General features: G+C 39.1%; 1 protein-coding gene across 6 annotated transcripts in view; it reads left to right on the top strand.

Annotated features, from left to right (window-relative positions):
• LOC136446612 (double-stranded RNA-specific editase 1-like) overlaps positions 1–19448 on the top strand; it is a 158459-nt gene that overhangs the window by 127676 nt on the left and 11335 nt on the right. Inside the window, exon 1 of one of the 6 annotated variants that reach the window (XM_066445082.1) lies at positions 5340–5422. The exons of 3 other annotated variants lie outside the window; for them this stretch is intronic. Coding sequence is in view for 2 of the 3 variants with exons in the window: in XM_066445080.1 (XP_066301177.1) it covers positions 15507–15543 (37 nt within the window). In the remaining variant the exon portion in view is untranslated. Of the gene's footprint in view, positions 1–5339; positions 5423–7934; positions 7987–15382; positions 15544–19448 lie in introns of those variants that run through there. 2 more of the 6 variants (XM_066445081.1, XM_066445080.1) reach the window with 2 other exon arrangements.

Genomic DNA, 19448 nt, shown 5'->3' with positions numbered 1-19448 from the left:
TGTGAGTGACCCAAAGTACCATTGATTTACCTCTTTCATTATTGCCCATTCCAATAACACAATTTACCCTTACAACAAGCTTCACTCAAGTTGATTCAAGATTTTGCAAAAGTTAGTGATGTATAAAAATTTAGTTTGTAGGGGGAAACTGCACTTCCTTCAGAATTAGTTTTTTGACCCTCTAACAGCAAGTTTAAATTTGTGAGTGACCCAAAGTACCATTGATTTACCTCTTTCATTATTGCCCGTTCCAATAACACAATTTACCCTTACAACAAGCTTCACTTAAGTGTCAAATGGGTCGCTATGTAGTTCAACGCAATCATGAAATTGCGATAGAAGAGACTTGCTCAAATCGCTTACGGTCAATTAATCAAGAAACCAAGTATCGATCAAGTCAGTCCTTTTTAACTGAAACAGTTTTACAGCTTCATGAGAAGTTTGGATGTCTTTGCTGCCATATTAGCTACCATTCTGTATTTGTTTTTTAAAGATAAGCTTGAGGGTAGAAAGGAATGATGAATAACACCTTTAAAGATGAATATTGCAATTTTTTTGGACAGAATGCATGGTAGTGGGATGTGTGTACTTTGCAGAGCTGTCTCCAGGACCCATCCCTCTGTCCCGGGACGGAAATTTGCTTGTTGGGACGGACAAAAATTTCATCCTATCCAAAAGATCTGACCTGAAACAAATTTTTGTAAGCTTGAAATGGTAGATTTTAGAATCTAACAATATTGACTGCCGAATTCCATTTGAATAGATTTTTTCATTGCCGTTGCAATGGCTAAACCATTGATTATATGTTAATGTCTTCCAAGGCCGGATGAACTACACGCACACACACACACACACACACAAACACACACACACACACACACACACACACAAACACACACACACACACACACACACACACACACACACACACACACACACACACACACACACATCCCCAACAATGAGTTGGATAGACAAAAATTGAATGCTGGAGACAGCCCTGGTATATACATTCTGATAAGGGTCCTCTCCCAAGTGTAGGACCGGTGATAAAATCTGTTTCGTGTTATCTTTTTGACAACCTTGCAGCATGCTTGTAGAATTGTACATGTGCACGCGCAGGCGCTGTGCTACAAAACTGCTGTTATGTGGTTCTGAGACACGTCTAAATAAAGGGTAATTTTACCGCTCACTCCAAATATAGTCAGATGCACAGTAAGATGTGATAAAGAGCGTCCTGGGAGTGATATGGACGTCCGTCAGGATAGTCAGGTTTGACCTGCGGAACCGAAGATCTGACCTCATTGATCCAATCAACCAAGTGCGGTCATCATTCAGCCCTAAACATCAATACTGATCACCCGTCACCCTCGAGTTGTGGTGGGAGGGGGGCATCTACAGCACTCCGGTTCTACCAGACATGAAGATGATTATGTCAACTCACTGAGAACACTGGAGTTGTATGGGGGCAACTACAGTTTGCTTGGGCAGACACCAGAGTTGTGTTGTGCAGTGGAGGGCCCAAAATGGGAATACAATATAAAGTGCCACCTTAAAACCCTTGAAAATCCTTCTTTTCCTTGATCATATTGGCCCAATCTGGAGACTTTTGGAGTCAAAAGGAACACATAGGGTCTATATACTTATAAACTTTCATATTTTGATCAAAATTTGTTCAGTTCAGCAGTTGGGCCCTGAGGATGGATACATGAGAAAACAGGGGTCAAAGGTGGGGTTTCTTCTAATATAACCAGGTTTTCTCAGAGTTTGGGCTGCATGGATTGAAAGTAGACTCTTATTCTTAACCCTCTGATGGAGAAGAATTTTTGAGATTTTGGGTAATTCCTTTGACGAGTCTTGTTTTAGTGCTTCTTATGCTATGCTCCAATGGGGAGGCTTAACTCAGATGTCTGAACTCTTGTTCTACCAAACTGATGGAAATGTCAGCCCAGTGAGAACACTGTAGTTATATAGGGAGGGGGCAACTTCCACACAAAAGACCTATATTATTAACATTCTAGCTACATACACATGTATCTATATTAATAGCTGATAGGTACACAAAGAGAATAATGATCCATGAATTATTAAACATTACACATGGCCGGAGATTCCAAACACTTGTCTGATGCAAGCAGACAGATGAGCAGTGCATGTCCATTTGCTGGAAGATTTGATTTAATGACCTGTCTGTCATAATAACTTCCCAGTGTGGATGCCTATGCAACTTGTTTATAGAAATGCATATAACTCTTGAGTAGATTTTATACTATGATCATAATGTGTGGAAAATGCTTCTTTTTTTTCTTCTTTTCTTTTTTTATTTTATTACAAATGTAGCTGTAGATTCTTCTTCTTACTTTAGTCACGCATCTTTATGTTAAAGAACCCAACACACTTATGGAGAAGACTAGGGTTAACCCAGTGCGCTTGGCTACAACGTGAGCCGTACCAAAGCCACATTGCACGATGCAATTGAGGATGACAAAAGAAGAAGAAAAATGTGTTCCTTTCAATGTGATTGAAAGTGCACACAGTCCGTTATGTAGCGTGAAATCTTAACAAATCTTTAGCTTGTAACGATTCTTTGTAGATGCTTATCACCATTGATAGCTCAAGTTCTACTAAATCATACAATGCCAGGCAACAGGTAGTAAGGAGACAGGCGTAAATCCGAACTGCAGTAAACAGGCCATGGCACCACTCAGAAGAAAAAGAGCACCCCTAGGCATTGTTATCCAAGTGGCAAAAGCAATCTTACCATCCATCTATCAGGCACTTGGCTGTAATTGAAAGGACGGCCCGGGGTAAGCCCAATCGGGCACCCTGTCAGATTGACAGGTCAGTCTGAAGAGAAGATGATTTCCCAGGTTCCAGTTTGGCAGGGAGGGAGATCGTTTTATGTCACATCTTTTTCATGAAAATTCCTCCTCAGACTCTACGGGATTTAAAGCAAAATGGGGAAACTTAACATAACGTTAGCCCTATTCAGAGTTAGTTATGGCTTAGATAATCGCTACATTGTGGTACAAGATTATGCTGTACTGTGACAATGTACAAAGTCACCATCAAGAGCCATTTTTGGTAAGCTTTCAGTTAAGAATGCCACGTAGCTGACTGATTTGGTACTGCACCATATTTGGTCCTTTTTTCTTATCTATGCTATTGCTACTGCTTCATACATGTACATACAGTCTTCAACAAAGATGAAACTGTTTTTTACTTCATAATTGTTGTAGCCAGGCGGTGAAAGCCTCTTGTAATAACTTAGTTGGTAACTTAATTTACAAAATGTACAAAATTTTGTGCTTTGGCCATAATCGGAAAGGACTTGTCACTAGGCAATATAGTACACATCATGAAAATAACTTTTGGGCTAATTTAAAGCTTTATACTGTCAGACCGTAATATGTGATAGATTTGATATGATAGATTTGATACTGAAAAATTGTAAATATCTTTTATATTGGTTAAATTATGCTGGACATACTTTTAGGTGCACGTGTTTGCCTGTCCAAGTGCGTCATAGGTCCACTGTAAATTTTTAAATGTTCTCGGTGGTTTTATTTTCAGTTTCCATTGCATTCCAACTGAACTACATTTGTAACAGATTGTTTCAACCACAAACTTAAAACACTGCAAAACCTCCTTCTCCTTATACCTTGAAAGTAAGTCTCCACGAGAATAACTGAATATACTGTGCTTAAATGGCTTGAAATTTTTTGTCAAAGCTATCTATGGAAAGCACCCATTTGAGCTTTGACTAAAATAGTTTGTGCCGTATGTTGCTTCATCCCACTGTCGTCAACATTAACTCACCCACCCAGAAATAACGTGTGATTTTCTCAGCTGGGAGCCGGTAGTAAAAGTTAATGAAGTTAAGGAACACGCGCCTCCCCTGGTTCTGAACATTACCTGATCTGTGGTCTGACAGGGAGACAGATGAGGGTGGGATGGGCCCTGCTGAGAGCGGGGATGACAGAGACCGATGTTGGGTACATGTACATGGGGGTCTGGAGCAGGGCTGTCTCCAGGAAAAAAATGTGACCCTGTCCGTCCCCAAAAATGACATGAAATTGATGAAAATGCCTTTTTGTAGGCTTAGAATGACAGATTTAACAACGAAAATTAAAACATTAGCTCTCAAACAATGAGAGAGACGGAAAAAGATTTGAAGCAGGAGTCAGCCCTGGTGTGCCTGCTTTTTTCAGTAAGGCATACGTAGGCAGTATATTTTTATATCCCGTAATTCGTAGGGGCAGCCGTCATATTCACGTAATTCGTAGCGAGCATTGCTATTGTTTTTCTTTTAATGGACTGGAAGGGAAAGAAGATGAATGGTACCATATGAGTATATTGTGCGCATGGCTTGCTCATAGCAACATAACGAAACATTAAAAAGTCTACTGTAGTATTAATTTTCTTTTCCCCTTCTACTGCAGAAAACGCAGTTGACTCAACATGGTCAAACAATTAGCAAATAGTGCTACCAGAATCACTCTAAATGTCAATCCTATCATATTCTAACATTATTTGAAGCAACACCTTTAAAGAAAACACAGCTAACCCCCATCTCCCCCCCTCCCCCCTGATGAGATCGCGGTGTCTGCACCTCATTGATCCCCGCCCACTCTCATCAGGCAGACTGCCTCTGACATGTTTTAATTTAAACCACGACACCCAAGTGCACCGTGCTTGGCTACCCTGGGTGAAATAGCTTCATAAAACGGCAGTAGCGCCGTCGGAATCACCAGCGGGCGACCGCGGAAACACGGTAGGCTGGGTGGACAATTTCCTGCGCAGCCCTGCGATGATTCGTCATCAGCAACCAACCGGAAATGAAAACAACGCCGACAAGAACGAAGCTAGGAACAAGTCGGCTTGGCGAGAAAATTAAAAGCCAAAATTAGTCCGTCCGCAACGCCAGCGTGTATCAATCTTTCCGGGGAATTTGGCAGCGGTTTTCCGTTCGCTGATCACACTTCATAGTGTATGTGTGTGTGTGTAGTACAGGGCTGTCTCGAGAACCCGTCCCTCCGTCCCAGGACGGAAATTTGCTTGTTGGGATGGAAAATAATTTCACCACATCCGTCCAAAAAATCTGAACTTCATGACTTGAAATTGATGAAGATGAATAATGTATTTAATTTTTGTAAGCTTAAAATGACAGATTTAACAACAAAAATGGACAAGTTGGTCTCCCAAACAAGGAGACAGCCCTGTTATAGTAGTAGTAGTTGCTTCCACCCCCTGTAGTGGGAAATGGTGGAGTCCACACATTTAATATGCAGAGTGAGGTTTTTGGTTATCGCCTGCCATTGATCTCCGATATCCCCCCGGTCATTACGGTGACAACGTGGGCCCGCCTCGGCCAAGGGGATCTCATGGTTATCAGGCTAAAACCGGTCGTCCTACAACTCAGGTAAACGCACACGTTTCTTACATTTATTATGTACTCTGAAGATCACTCTTCTTGCAGATTGAAAGTCATACATCTATAACATGTATAATGGGAAACAAGGGTGAAAATTTAGACTCTTAGTAGTGATTCTGATAGTGAAAAACATCAGGCTAAAACTGGTCTTCCTACAAATTAGGTAAACGCACACATTTCTTTCATCTGTTATGTACCCATTAAGTAGAACTCCTCTAAAGTAGACAACGTTTCAGAGCTAGGAAAATTGCTCTCTTGCGTGGCAAAAAATCTGAACATTTAAGACAGAAAGTTATGTATGCATCTATTATGGGTTAATGAAAAACAAGGGTAAAAATTTAATCTATTGCCATATTGGTAGCATCAAGCAACAAAAAGTTACACTTTAATTTAAATGAAGGCAGATGAATTGGATATACATGTAACATTATTATGCCAATTTGACTGGACTGCTCATCAATACTCCAATTACCCTCTTAGTTTAAATGCTCATACCATGACATTGTTACAGTATTGGTAGAATGTTACCTTTAAGTTCTGTAGCAGAAGGGAATTTCCAGTGTTAAAGTACTAGTTTACAGTTTAAAAATTGAATTAACTGTGTTCACTGTGATGTAGCAACAACTTTATTTCCCATTGTTTTTCTGCTTTAGAATGAAAATTTCCATATAGCATGCCACAATCCAATTTACTCCGTATACAATGTAGTCATGATCAGTTCTATCCATTAGCGATTGTGGTTGAACATTACTGAATGAACAGCCTGTCAAATGAATTATATCCCATTGGTACTGATCATGATTCCCCAAGTTTATATTTCAGTGTCGACCATTATAATTATGCTTGTAGGTTTTAAAAGACTAAGTTGTAGAGGGTCTATATTACAATGTAGCTAGTCTAGTCTTGTGCTGTCACGTTAAGATATACGTTACTTCCACATTGATAACTTTGTTTGCTTTATCAATTGGTATTATGCACATAGACATCCATACTGTAATTTCTTATACACCCCAGGGGTATATGAACAGATGTTGCTAATGTACATCTGTCTTTTTTTCTATGTTTGACAATTTATGTTTTCAGTGTAGACGATAATTATGCTGAACTTATTCTATCAGCTAGTAGATTTTAAAAGACTAAGTGGTAAAGGGTGTATTTTAGCTGGTTTTGTTCTGGTTTACTTCCACGTTGATAACTTTATTTGCTTTATGGTGAATCATTGGTATTATGTACATACTATTTGACATCTATACTGTAATTTCTGAGACACCCCAGGGGTATATGAACAGATGCTGCTATGTACATTTGTGTTTGACAATTTATGCGCAGTCATAATCACCAGACATGAAATAATCAATTCTCGCAGCTAGAGTGTCATCGGCTGATTTGATGGGTGCAGTTTCTATTCTCACAGGTCGATGGATGAATCATCATTATGTTATCAAGGCTTGTTAGGAATTGTCACAGATTTATGCTATGGCGTGTTGTCTTTCTGTAAGTGGACCTTCATAGCAGAAAGAGTCATAAGTTTTGTAGACTTCTGTACAGAAACAAATTACCGTGCATGTCTTGTATTATAGGCCACACCAATTTCATTTATTGGTCCTTGTATTTAGAAAAAACTGGAAAGACATGCTTTCTGCAAGTCCTTCGTAGCTGAAAGAGCCATAAGTTTTGTAGACTTAATTTTAATAGACTAGTACAAAAACAATGTACCATATATGTATAAAGCCACACCAATTTGATTTCTTGGATGTAAAAAAAAATATGCTTAGCAGGAAAAACATGACGAAAATAAAGCTTACAGACTCTGAGTGAGACACACTGTTTTATGGTGTGAATACAGTCATATTCAAGTTTCCGCTTGCAAAGTACATCGTATTTTCCCCTTAAAAATGTCAGAGAAGGAAGTAGATAAATTGCTGTGCCCTTAACTTAGGGAAAAACAGTCTGAAGATTGATGAATGTAGTTTTTTTACACCATGTAATGAAAATAATGCACAGCTAGACAGATAATATGACTAAATTAATGTAATCGCAATATTTTCGCTCGGCTATTAACATAATTATTGAGACTGCTATAAATCATGTGTCTATTACAAGTCACTGATTTGATTATGAGGCTTTGAGTGATACTTGTTTTTGGTGTTTGCAGCCAGAATTGTCAATCTTTATGCAATTATCGTTGCCATAAAGCCAGCAAATGGGTACAAGTGCAAAGAACAAGAGGCAGGATGGACGAAAAGTTTCAGTGAAGTAACCTAGAATTTTAGTGTTACAAAAATATATTTCTAAGCTTAGCAAAGATATGACAGTCGCAATAGATCATTAGATTTGATCCTTATTTTCTTATCTTGAAGAAAAGTTTCTTGTTTCCTGAGTTGTTGATTGTAAATGATTTTCTGTCATCATCTGTATGTTTGACCCCTGCCCCCAGAATGGATTGCTCCATTTCAAATTCAACCAATTAAAAGGCCTCCTTTAGAGATAGAGAAAGGCACAGAAACCATTGATGTCGCACTGACTCAGGATGTCGTACTGTACAGATACAGGTATGTGAAGTTGAATCATCGTACTCTGACAAATGACTGGATGTTACAGAATATAATACGGTAGTATGTTGGCTATTTTCTTCCCACATTGACTGTTTTTCAGTTGTTGCATCCATCTGGACTTCCTAACTAGAAGTCCGGGGCTTTGACAGTGTGATTTAATCATAGTACTCTGACAAATGACTGGACGTTACAGAATTGGGTTAAGTGTTAGGCTGGACGAACAGTTGATTGCTCCTGGGGCGATCAAGCCAGTCACTCAGTACTGCCATTGTTGACACTATTAACCTACATTTGGGGCTGGACAGATGACTAATCTGGTATCAGAATCTTCCCGCAGTCTTTCTTGTGTACTAGATTGTTCCAGGCAAGTAGGATGGCTTGTAAGGTAATACTTTATTTGGGAGATGCTGTTCTGATAGATTGTCACAAGGCCATACTAATTTATTTCCTCAGTTCTTTGGCATTTTAAGATGAAATAGAGCAAGACTTAGTGTAAATCATGAAAGGAGAGGGCAGGGAGGAACTCTTGAATATGATACTTTTTACATCATTAAGTTGATGAGTGTACTAAAACTAAGGCATGAACCTGGTTGTCAATCTCAGGCTTTTTCAATGTGCAAACATTTGGTTTAAAAGATGTATTACGTGCATTTTATCTAGAAATGGTAATTCAAAGGCATTTCTAGGCCATATATATGTCTGTTTTACTTCTATCTGAAGAACCAACGATCACCATCACCTATGACAAGGTGGTTTTGTCTTGATAAAACCACCTTGCCTATACAGACTGTACAGTTTTTGTGCAATAAGGCTATGTTGACATCATATTCACTGTTTAATCCGGTTATATATTTGTCCATCGCATGTTAGCTCATCATCAAATGTGTATAAATCTGAAAATTCGTCTCTGTCCTTCAAAGGTACTAGAGTCAGGTCTCAGCTGGTCTGACCTATCCAAGCACGCCCATAGGCATCATTGTGACTGTACAGTTTTTGTAAAATACTGGGATATTTAACTCATATTCAATATGTCATCTGTTTACTTATTTGTCCATGGTGTATTAGCTCATCTTTGACAAATGTGTATAACTCGTCTCTGTCCTTCAAAACTACGAGAGTCGTGTCTCAGCTGGTCTGACCTGTCTAAGCACGCCCCCAGGAGTCATTGAGACAGTTTTTGTAAAATACTGGGATATTTACATCATATTCAATGTGTCATCTGTTTACTTATTTGTCCATCGTGTATTAGCTCATCTTTGACAAATGTGTATAACTCATCTCTGTCCTTCAAAAGTACGAGAGTCGTGTCTCAGCTGGTCTGACCTGTCTAAGCACGCCCCCAGGAGTTCCCTCATTCCTCCTGGTTCACTTCCCTCCAGCAGACCTGAGCGGTGATGAAGTCACTTAATCAGTGTCCGCTTTGTTTCCCCGGCTTAATCACGCCGTCTGTTTCAGCAGTTCATAAAGATGAGGAATGGAGAGATATGGGGCCAAGCTTGGTTAATTTAGCTCATGTAATAAAGGAAGGATGATTAACGGCATTGCTCGTTAATGAATTTCTCTCCTGCAGTGTCCTCAGGGGAGGGGTTAGACGCAGAGGGACCTTTTTATAAATGGCACCGGGATGGGAGGGGGGCATGTTTGTGATTATGATAACACGGCGGATGACAGTTTATAGTGATGTCTTCACCCCGAGTACCGCTGGGAAAAAAATGTTTTTCTCAAACGTCGTGAGAAATGTTATCAGCGGGGTTTTCGTTCCGACAAAATTGCACTTGAGGTCATTTGGTAGTGTGTTGATGAATGTGGTGCTGCCACGTCTAGATCACTCCCGGATACCCGGGTTTATCTCGATAGAACAAGTTGCGACTTTTCCCGTCACGTGGTCGCAATAAAAAAGTCAGAAGTAATCTCGTTATAAGTTTATATCAAGTTCTATATACATCAACTACAAAGTTTGGTGATATGTTTTCATAATGATGCTTAGTTATAATCTGTAGTTTGAAAGGAAACTGAACTGCAGTTAAAGGGAATCTGCTAGAGGGATTGCCCTATCCTGCAATTAACTAGCCCGCCTCAATCATGCAAATACAAATGCCTTTCGCAATTTTAACCTCCTTGCTTGATTATAAAGTATATCTTCTCACTAGGTCCATACATTCACCATACATTCCTCTAATGTCATGCAAATACATTTAGTCACTGGTTGAAATACATGTACATTGAAGTCATATCCAGAATTAATGTCAAAAGAGGCCAACAGTTTATTCAAAATTGGTCTTTAACCTGGATTTTTGTAATTTATTGGTGGGATTTTTTCCACATCACAGCCAGAGGGGCAGGTTATGAAGGCAAAGTAGCTTTTTTAACCAGTTATTTTTGGTAAAGCCTCGGGGTATAGGACTGTTTGACCCTGTTTGTATAAAGCAATCACTTACAAGTACATGTAGACGACAACAGTCACGGTAGCTTTGAAGAACTATAGATTTTTATTAGGACTCTGTAAAACACATTTCACCTAAAAAAACTCAGCTTTTTGTTTTGTTTAAAGCCATCGTTTATGCTCAAGGATGATAAAATAACAGTAACGGTTATAGCTCTGAAGTTCCAAATTCGTGGCTGATTTTTATCAGTATTCTCTGAACAAATGTCCTTCACCTTAAAAAAAAAAAAAACTCAGCTTGTTGTTTTGTATATTTATTAAAGAAATCCGTTGTTGCTTTCATGTTGTTGAACAGAAAATTCCCGGCTGTTAAGTGTTGTATTCCCCCTTCTCTGTGTCCCCTTGCACCTGGATGTTGAAACGATACAGAAACAGTGCTCCAATCACAAGCACCTCCTCGGTTTCTCTATGAAGGGGTTGGTTGGAGGTTATGCTGTACAGCGACATACTTGAAAAGGGCTCTTGTCTAAAGTATTTGTACGGATGGGTTTAATGTCCCGTTAATTGTGAGCAGGTGCTTCTACGGTGGATTACTACACAAAATAGTTCCTGTTCAAGGAGGGTGTGGTAGGGGTTTACCAATTGCTCATGATGTAAAAAAAGCAGTGTGGTTGGAAAGCAGATTAACATTGGTATGAACGAAACCTTTTAAGAAATTTGTACTTTTAAAGTTATACCTCTGGGCACGTAAAACAAATTGCTGATGTGAAAGTGTCGCTTAAACATGATGAAGGCTCTAAATGATACAAATGGTCAAAATTCAATGACATTTCTTTGTTTAATATTTCAATACACTTTTGCTGCTTGCCTTTTTTTTTACTCAATGGTTGCAAGTGTTGCAATTGGCAGTACTCCTAGCTGTATAAACAGTATAATCCTGTCTTGTCATGTTGATGTCATTAACCCATTCATGTACCACCCTTTCGTCCTATCTTTGGTACCTTGCCAGCCTCCAACAAGGTATATGATACCCTCGAGCTAGAAAGATCTGTTCATCAGAAAAATGCCTTGTTTGATTGTTAAATACACTATCTTGATCTTCCTTATCCTATAGCGTAAGCCTTAACACTGCTTTGGGGATGAAGTGCTGATAACACCAAACACCTTTCTAATCATGAATTAGTGCTGAAGATAGGTGATCATCTATTCACTTCTGCTGCCTCTGGCCTTGCAAACCTTTCAGAGACCTTCAGATTGAGCTTTTAGTCTGCAATATCTAATGACTGAAACTCGGTGATGGTAACTTGTAAGCACTATCCAACCATTGGTTACACAAATTACATCACTTCACTTTCCCACCCAGTTAAGGCCACACCATTTTAATTTCTTGGTTAAAAGAATTTCAAAAAAAAAATGCTAGATTGGAAAATTAACAGGAAAACAGAATCTCAGGAAAGTTTGTACTTTGGTGCACACAATTTCAGGGAGTGAACAGGGCCAGGTGCAAGTTTTCACCCCAGCCTTCTGTTTTCATGATTTTTTTGTTGCTAAAATTGAATTGGTGTGGCCTAACCACCTCAAGTCAAGTCAAGTCAAAGCCTTTATTTTCTTTCGAATGCTTGGACCTGTGGTACCCAGACCAGCACTTAACCTTCTCCATGCTACCTAACTCTATAACCAACACAGATTTGGTGCCAAACAGCTACTTCAGCGTGCTGCAGGTTAAAGCCCTGAACCCCATAAAACACACAGATCAATTATCCGGAGTCCCCTACATTGCCTTGCCCTCTCCCTTCAGTAGACTCCCTGTAGTAATCTCAATCTTTCGCTGGTGTCATTTCATTATGGAATTCTGTTCTTCCAATCAGACTGTAATATTTCACTGTCTTGCTTCACTCAAAAAACAAGCCCATAGCACGTCCATGTCAAAAGATACAAAAATTGAAGTTTTGCTGCAGTACCAAGGTCACATACCAGGGGGCCCAAAGTCAACCTTGAATTTTGGCTTCACAACACCTGCCCACATACCAAATATCATTGTAATCCATCAAGAGGCTCTTGAGTTATGCTGACTAGAGTTGTCCGGAATCACAAACGGACAGACAGACAGACAAACAAACAGACAAACAGACAGATACACCCAAAACAATATCTCCATTTTTCATGGAGATAATTATGGACAGTTCATGGTCGATATACGGATGCTTCTTAAGCTATCAAATCTCTCAGGTTTAGAAACTTGGCTCCAAGCCAAAACAAACACCTACAGATTTTTATATCCTTTTGACATACAAATTTAGATATCATTTACAATTATGATAGAACAAGGTCAGATATGTTAGGCAATAAAAGTATGATTACCACCATAGAATATAATGTTTTTACGACAAGCTTTGTCTCGGCCAGTGTGATTAATTGTAGAATGAAAATTAATTGTATTTTCTTACCTTCTAAATTCATGGTCTACTTTGGATGATTATGTGGCCTGCTAGTTATAAATGAGCATTATTATAGAAGGGCACATCAGTGTGATTAAACCATCTCCATCAAACGCTTGCCTGAACCTAAATGTCTGATCAGTAATGACGGTATTTGACAATTTGTATCCCCCATATTGCCTGTAAAAATACTACCTTGTCAAAATGTATTGCTCTGCTGGTAAAATTTATTTTTTTGATAAGCATTTTTGTGTTAAAAGTTGATAAATTGTGAGGGTGTGTGTCAGGTTTAGATTGTTAATATATAGGTCAAAAAAATTTAGAAATGATTTGTGAAGTTTGGAAGGAAAAATGTCAAAAGGGAAAAGCTGGTATTCCACAGTCTACATTTTCATAGTAGCTCAATTTTGTGTCTGTAACAATTCAAGAGAGTTATAGTATGATATTTATTAGACTATTTATATAACAGGCCATCACCTGAGTCTGATATCATGATGTTATTGTCAATGGTGCCAATAAAAGACCTCAAACACAAATTGAAAGACGACATCAACAGGTAAAAATGACAGTTTCATTAAGTTTTATGGCTAGATTTGCTGCAGTACACGGTAAATCCTGAAACTTTCATGGGGGGTTGTTTCCATGGTGACCTGACTCCACCGCAAATTCTGCCTGCCTACTGCCTACATGTACGTATACGTGCACAGGCCAGAAACTGGCCCCTTGCTTGCCAGGTGGATCCTCAAATTCATGATACTGTACCACAAATAAGCGTTTCCAATGTATTACTACTGTGCTACAGAATTGTTTGAATGCAAATTTAAAACACATCAAAAACCTACTTTTGAATTTACAAAATAGTATTTTATCAATTAATCAATCAATAATCGATATTAGACTGGCATAGAAGACACCATCTGGCAAACAGTCTTGCAAATTTTTTGTTAAAGATTGGTTATTACAGGTTCTAAAAACACACTAACATTGATGTTATAGTACAGTATTGGTGCAACAGTGTGGTTTGCTATGATCACAAGAAAGTGGCCGGCCTTAGCTGTCTTTTGTGTTTCACTCTCTGCTCCGTGGTTCTGGCCGACTGCATTTAACTGAAGAGTGCCCTCTTCAAACAATGTGGGCTTTAATTGAATGTTGCAAGGCTGAATGTGATGACATTGGAACCAATCACATTAAGTTTTGTGTTGGTCAAGGAGAAAAATATGTGCTGACTCCTAGTAGTGGTCAGTGATGATATGTTTGGGAAAAATGATAACCAATCATAACGATTGTACCTTTGGCTCAACTTGACTCAAAATTTATGTGGCTATTATTACAAAATATTATGTGTCCACTTGACTCCTTACATGTTCATGTACATGTAGGTGTACATATTACAACCTTTGTGTCATTCTGCCTTCTTTTAGATATGTGTGGTCTCTCAATACAATGTAGAAGTGTGATGCCTTGGGTTCCTTGTACCTACAATGTACATTGTGGACAGTAGTATCCTGACCTGTAAGTTGTAAAATTCCACTAAAAACAGTGTATTCCTGTAAACAAAAGCTGCCTTGACCCTTTTATGTGAGAACTCTCTCTGCAGAGCAGTGCTTGACTTCGTACGTAGACCCAGTATTCAGGACAATGTCCACTTCAAAATCACACTACGGTGTGAGCGGTCACATTGCAGTACCCTTTCACCCTGGAAGAAGCTTAGAGGACACTGGAAAACCAGTTCCAACTCGCCTCATTTGATGATGTTAATTTGCCTTTCCTTAATTAAATTTTCCGCAAGGATTCCGTCTGCCATATCCGAATAATGACTTTAATTAACAGGACTATTGGGGGCTGTGGGGTGAGTTTCGTGGTGGGCAAGGTCAATGTTGTATGTGTTTCTCATCACCCACATTTTCTTTTTACTGTTTCTGTGAAGAAATGCCAAAAAAATACACACTTGTGTGAAAACGTAAAAAATGTATAAAAAATTCAAGAAATGTTATAGATTATGTATTCTAAACATAACGATTATAGCTTTACAACATACATTGTAATCACAGAAATTCAACAAGATGGTCTCCAAAAAGGCACATTTGTTTCTGTTAACTCAATCTTACCGAGGTAAAATGTACGACAGTGTAATTTCCGTTACATTTTGATTGATGTGTCTATTTTCATTACTAGAATTGAACATGTTTGTAATTTTTCTGAACTCACAGAACAGCACTCAGGAATTCAAGTTTATTTGTCTTGAGGTTATCAGTTGAAAAAAAGTAATGTTGTTTTTCTTAACTGCAGCACATGTACCAAGACCAGTACCCCTTGTTGAGACTAGGGTGCTATTCCTAATATTTGCCTGTTTGCGTAGAAGTGACAGTTAACAAGGAACACGCTTGCTCGGCCCGTTCTCCATATTTGTAGAACTCTTCAGCAAAGTGTTTAATTGTTAGCTCGGCGTTGCTACTTCTTGTGTGCTTAGTGTTGTACGGCGTGATTGGAGGATTCTTTAAGTGGTGCTCTGGTTTTGGAATCCGGTAGGGGATCGTGTTTCCCCCCATTTATCCTCGCCGTCAACCGTACAAAAGAGGTCCAGACTGTTTGCGCTCCTTTGTTGGATAATTTTGCTCCAGATTTTCTCGGAAGAGAAAGCGTCTGGAGTTGTACTTTTGAACAGAACTAGGATTTCTTTCCCCGGAAATAGAGATATGGATTTTGCAGGGAATCTGACAGCAGTTGCTTCAGGTACAGTTCAATCCCTTTCAAGTCGTTCATACCTTGGAAAGGGAACACAGATGTAATACTTGACATTTCAGTCACCCTTGTTGCTAAGTAATGTGCCTTAGCTTGCAGGCCAGCTTAACATGCCCTTGTTTGCCAGATTTCTAACATGTTTAATGGAGGCAGACTAGCTGTAACTGTAACAGTTGTACATCTATGTTTAGTTGAATGATGCTACTATTGTCATTATTACATCGATTTCTGGTATATCTTTAATGTTTAATGTTTTTACAAGTAATGATTTCTTCAATGGAAAGTGAAATGTTATTATTTCTTGTTATTTTGAGAAAAGGAAGGTTGTCTTGCATTTACAGATTGTACTCAAAATTTTTGTCAAAAGGGTGGAATAATGTCTCTGGATTTAGAGGGTAGATTTTTGCTTTTTGCTTTGATTTTGACTACAGAACATACCTAGGTAATGTTGATATTTTTACTGGTTGTACTGTGTTTAATTTGTGTTCATTCTAAAAAAAACTTACATTCAGCTGAATGGTATTTTTGTTAGAACAATTTCCCCAATTCTACCATGATGATATAATTGTGTCTTTTGAAATGAGTCCTTTAAGTAATGATGGACACTTCTTCTTTACTTTTCCTGCTGACCAGCTGACCAATAGTATAGGAAAATGAACAATAGATTTGTTTCAAGTCTTGAAAATTTACCTCACTTGCAAAAGAAAACAAAACGTCTTTACTGTGATCCTCCAACATACTACATTGTGTACATTTATAAACTTATGTGGTTGATTTCGGCCAAATCAATGTGTTCCTCTCTCTATGTACTATAACCCTATATGTAACCTTGAAAACTGGTTGAGAATGTTGCATTGTTGGGAAGCCGCCACTGGCAACAGTTCCTATGTAGACTCAGTAGAGTGTAAACAAGGGCACCGCATTCTGACATAGTCGCACGGGGCTGCCACCTCGTTTGATACATACTCTTGTCTACGTACACAAGTGGCCTAATACAGAGCTGCCCATGCAGGGAGGGGATAATCTCATGATCAGACGACTATCAAAGAAACCTTCCAGAAGAAGTATGTTCTTTAGACTTACTGTAAATGCAGAAATGTTTGCGGTGGTTTTATGTGTGTGGTTTCTACAGTAAGCTATTTGCCGCGAACTTAAAACCACTGCAGAATTTTTTGCCCTCTTACCCCCTTGTCTACTATTGTCTCAAACGCGAACTTAAAACCACCGCGAACACTCCATTTTCTCTGTACCGTGAAATTAAAACCATGCGAACTTAAATGCATTTACAGTGATTTGCTGGCAGTTAAGATCATATCAGGGTTTTTTGGGGGGAATCGGAATGAAAAAAGTGGCTCTCAGAAGCGTGAAATGGACCTCTGCGTTTCGTTTCCAGGGTCCGGTGACCTTTATTTGCGTGGAGTGATTAACGGTACTGTAAATACATTTAGGTTCGCCTGGTTTTAATTTCGCGGTAGGGAGAAAATGGAGTATTTGCGGTGGTTTTGAATTCGCTTTTGAAACAATGGTAGCTCTACGGTCACACAGCTTTTTGCGGTGGCTTGAAGTTTGCGGTAATAAGTTAACCGCAAAAAGCGCGATTATAAAACCACCGCGAACATTTCTGGATTTACAGTATCATTGACAGTCCCCACGGGAGTTAGATATGGGCTAAGCTGTTTGCCGGCGTACTCACGACATAATCAGTAACCCAATTACCACCCTGAGGAGAGGCCATTACGAACATCTACTACAGACCAGTGGCCAGACTACACACACAAATGGTACCATATTCTAACAGACAACCTTCTAGCCAGCAATTCTGTGAATTTTTATCCTGAAATGTTGTAGTATGGTAGTTTTTCAGAGAGGTATGCTGTATTTTTTACTTTTCTGCACTTATAATGATGTATCATGGGCTTGACCCGCCTAATACCAGTGCCCTGCTTTAGCTGGAGAATGCAGTAACGTATAGAGACATAGCCAGTCAAGTACAGTAGCCTTAAAAGGAAATGGGTAGCTTGTTTAACATGGAGGCTGCTTTTTGCTTGTAAATTCATCGAGTTTTCTCATTTCCGTGCCAACTTGTGCCTTTTTGGTCACCCTACAGCTATATTCCTGGTACTCTCCAAGCAGAGGTAAGATCCGGGGTATAGAGGGAGACCCAACTAAAAAACGATAAGTAGAAAGACATACAAAATACCACGAAAATACGTCAAAAATACCCCGGATCTTTCCTCTGCTTGGAGAGTATATTCCTGGGTTGTCAGTACATGTACTGATGTGAAACTGGACCTGTCTGGTTATAGTTTTATGACAGGGAAGAGATATTTTTGGTCTGTATTAAGATCTGACATGTAGTATTTATCGCCTTGTCCTTGCTGCGTCTGGGACAGAGCGAGGAACGTGTTTGTTTATTTTGGTCATGTGACTGCATGTGAGTAGGATCAGTTGCTATGGTCGTGGTCATGACATGTTGTCTGATGCCTCAACAGTTGCAGTACTACATGTAGTTATCTTGGCCAAGTTCAAGGTTATGTTTTTGGTGTCGTTTGTGTGTCTGTCTGTGGACAGCATACCCGGTAACTCAAGAAGCTTTTGATGGATCCTTATGATATTTGGTGTGTGCGGATAGGGAAAACAAAGGTCAATTTCGATAATGGGCCTCCTAGCGACTTTCTATGGTGCTGCAGCAGTTTGATATCTTGTGTTCTGGACATGCTAATGTTATGATTTTTGAGTGGTAGATAGCTCTTATGATGTAGAGAATACATTTTGTATATAAGTGGTGTAGGTTTGGGTCCCCTAGTCTCCTACTGTTTTAGTTTGTACTTGTAGAAAGGGGACCAGTCGTTGGCAGAAAAAACTTTACATGATTACGTTGTTACCTTTAGTCTTTTATGGCTTCTTCTGTCAGTCAGAAGAGTGTCTACTACTAGTACTGTTGAAACTAACTCAACTTGCATAATCTAGCTTATCTTGATTCCCCTCACCACAAGTCGTGTTAATCAGCTTAGTCCGGAGAAGAGCCTGTCACTACGAGTGGTTATTGTAATGATTACCCTGTCAGTCAGGATCAGACTACAGTGGCAAAGGATAAGTAACATTGATGATGTCGGGATCAAATGTAGCCATGCATTTTGATGTGTCTTTGAACTTTGCAAGGCCTGTCAACTGCAACTGAGTTCCTTGAGGCTTGGTCTGTCATCGTAATGGTAGTCTTTTGTACATGGTTCATGGTCACACCACTTTAGATTTCTTTTTGAAGTCTTTTGAAAGTCTGCATGGTTCCGACAGTATTTGAGACTGAATGTACTGTAGATCTTGACACTTTTGCAGTGGTTTTATTTTTCGGTGACCGATCTATCTACTGCGAATTCGTGACAATGTCAATATGTGTCAACCTGTATTACTACATTGTGCGGAAGTGCGCGACACAATTGTTTCAATCACAAATTCAAAACACCGCAAAAAAACTCCTAAAGTTTTTCCTTCTACCCCAAAATAAAACCACTGGTAAAGCAAGGTATAGTCAGAGTCAAGCATTCCACTCAGATCTCCAATTCAATCTTGTCCCCTTGCTAATTACTCACTTTAGAGTGTCAGAGAGAACTGTTGATATGTAAATAGTTGTTGCCTCGGATTAATATGTATTCATGGGCTTGTGTTATTGAATTAACCCTCTTACTAATGACTTTGATGAGTGAACTCGCCCATCAAAGGTTAAAGGTCAATCCTTTGTCTGCCACACAAAGAAAGAAAAAACATTCCCGTTTATTTTCAACCAAATTGCTTTGATGAAGATTGAACTGATCTGGTGAAAAAGTTGGCCACGCTTGTTTCTTTGTGTTGGAGCAGACAGGCTTGACCTGTATAGTAACAGAACATCTGGCATTGGG

Source organism: Branchiostoma lanceolatum, chromosome 12 (assembly GCF_035083965.1).
Source record: "Branchiostoma lanceolatum isolate klBraLanc5 chromosome 12, klBraLanc5.hap2, whole genome shotgun sequence".
Taxonomy (NCBI): domain Eukaryota; kingdom Metazoa; phylum Chordata; class Leptocardii; order Amphioxiformes; family Branchiostomatidae; genus Branchiostoma; species Branchiostoma lanceolatum.
Note: the sequence above shows the minus strand (reverse complement) of the source record. Positions and strands in the feature narration are given on the sequence as shown.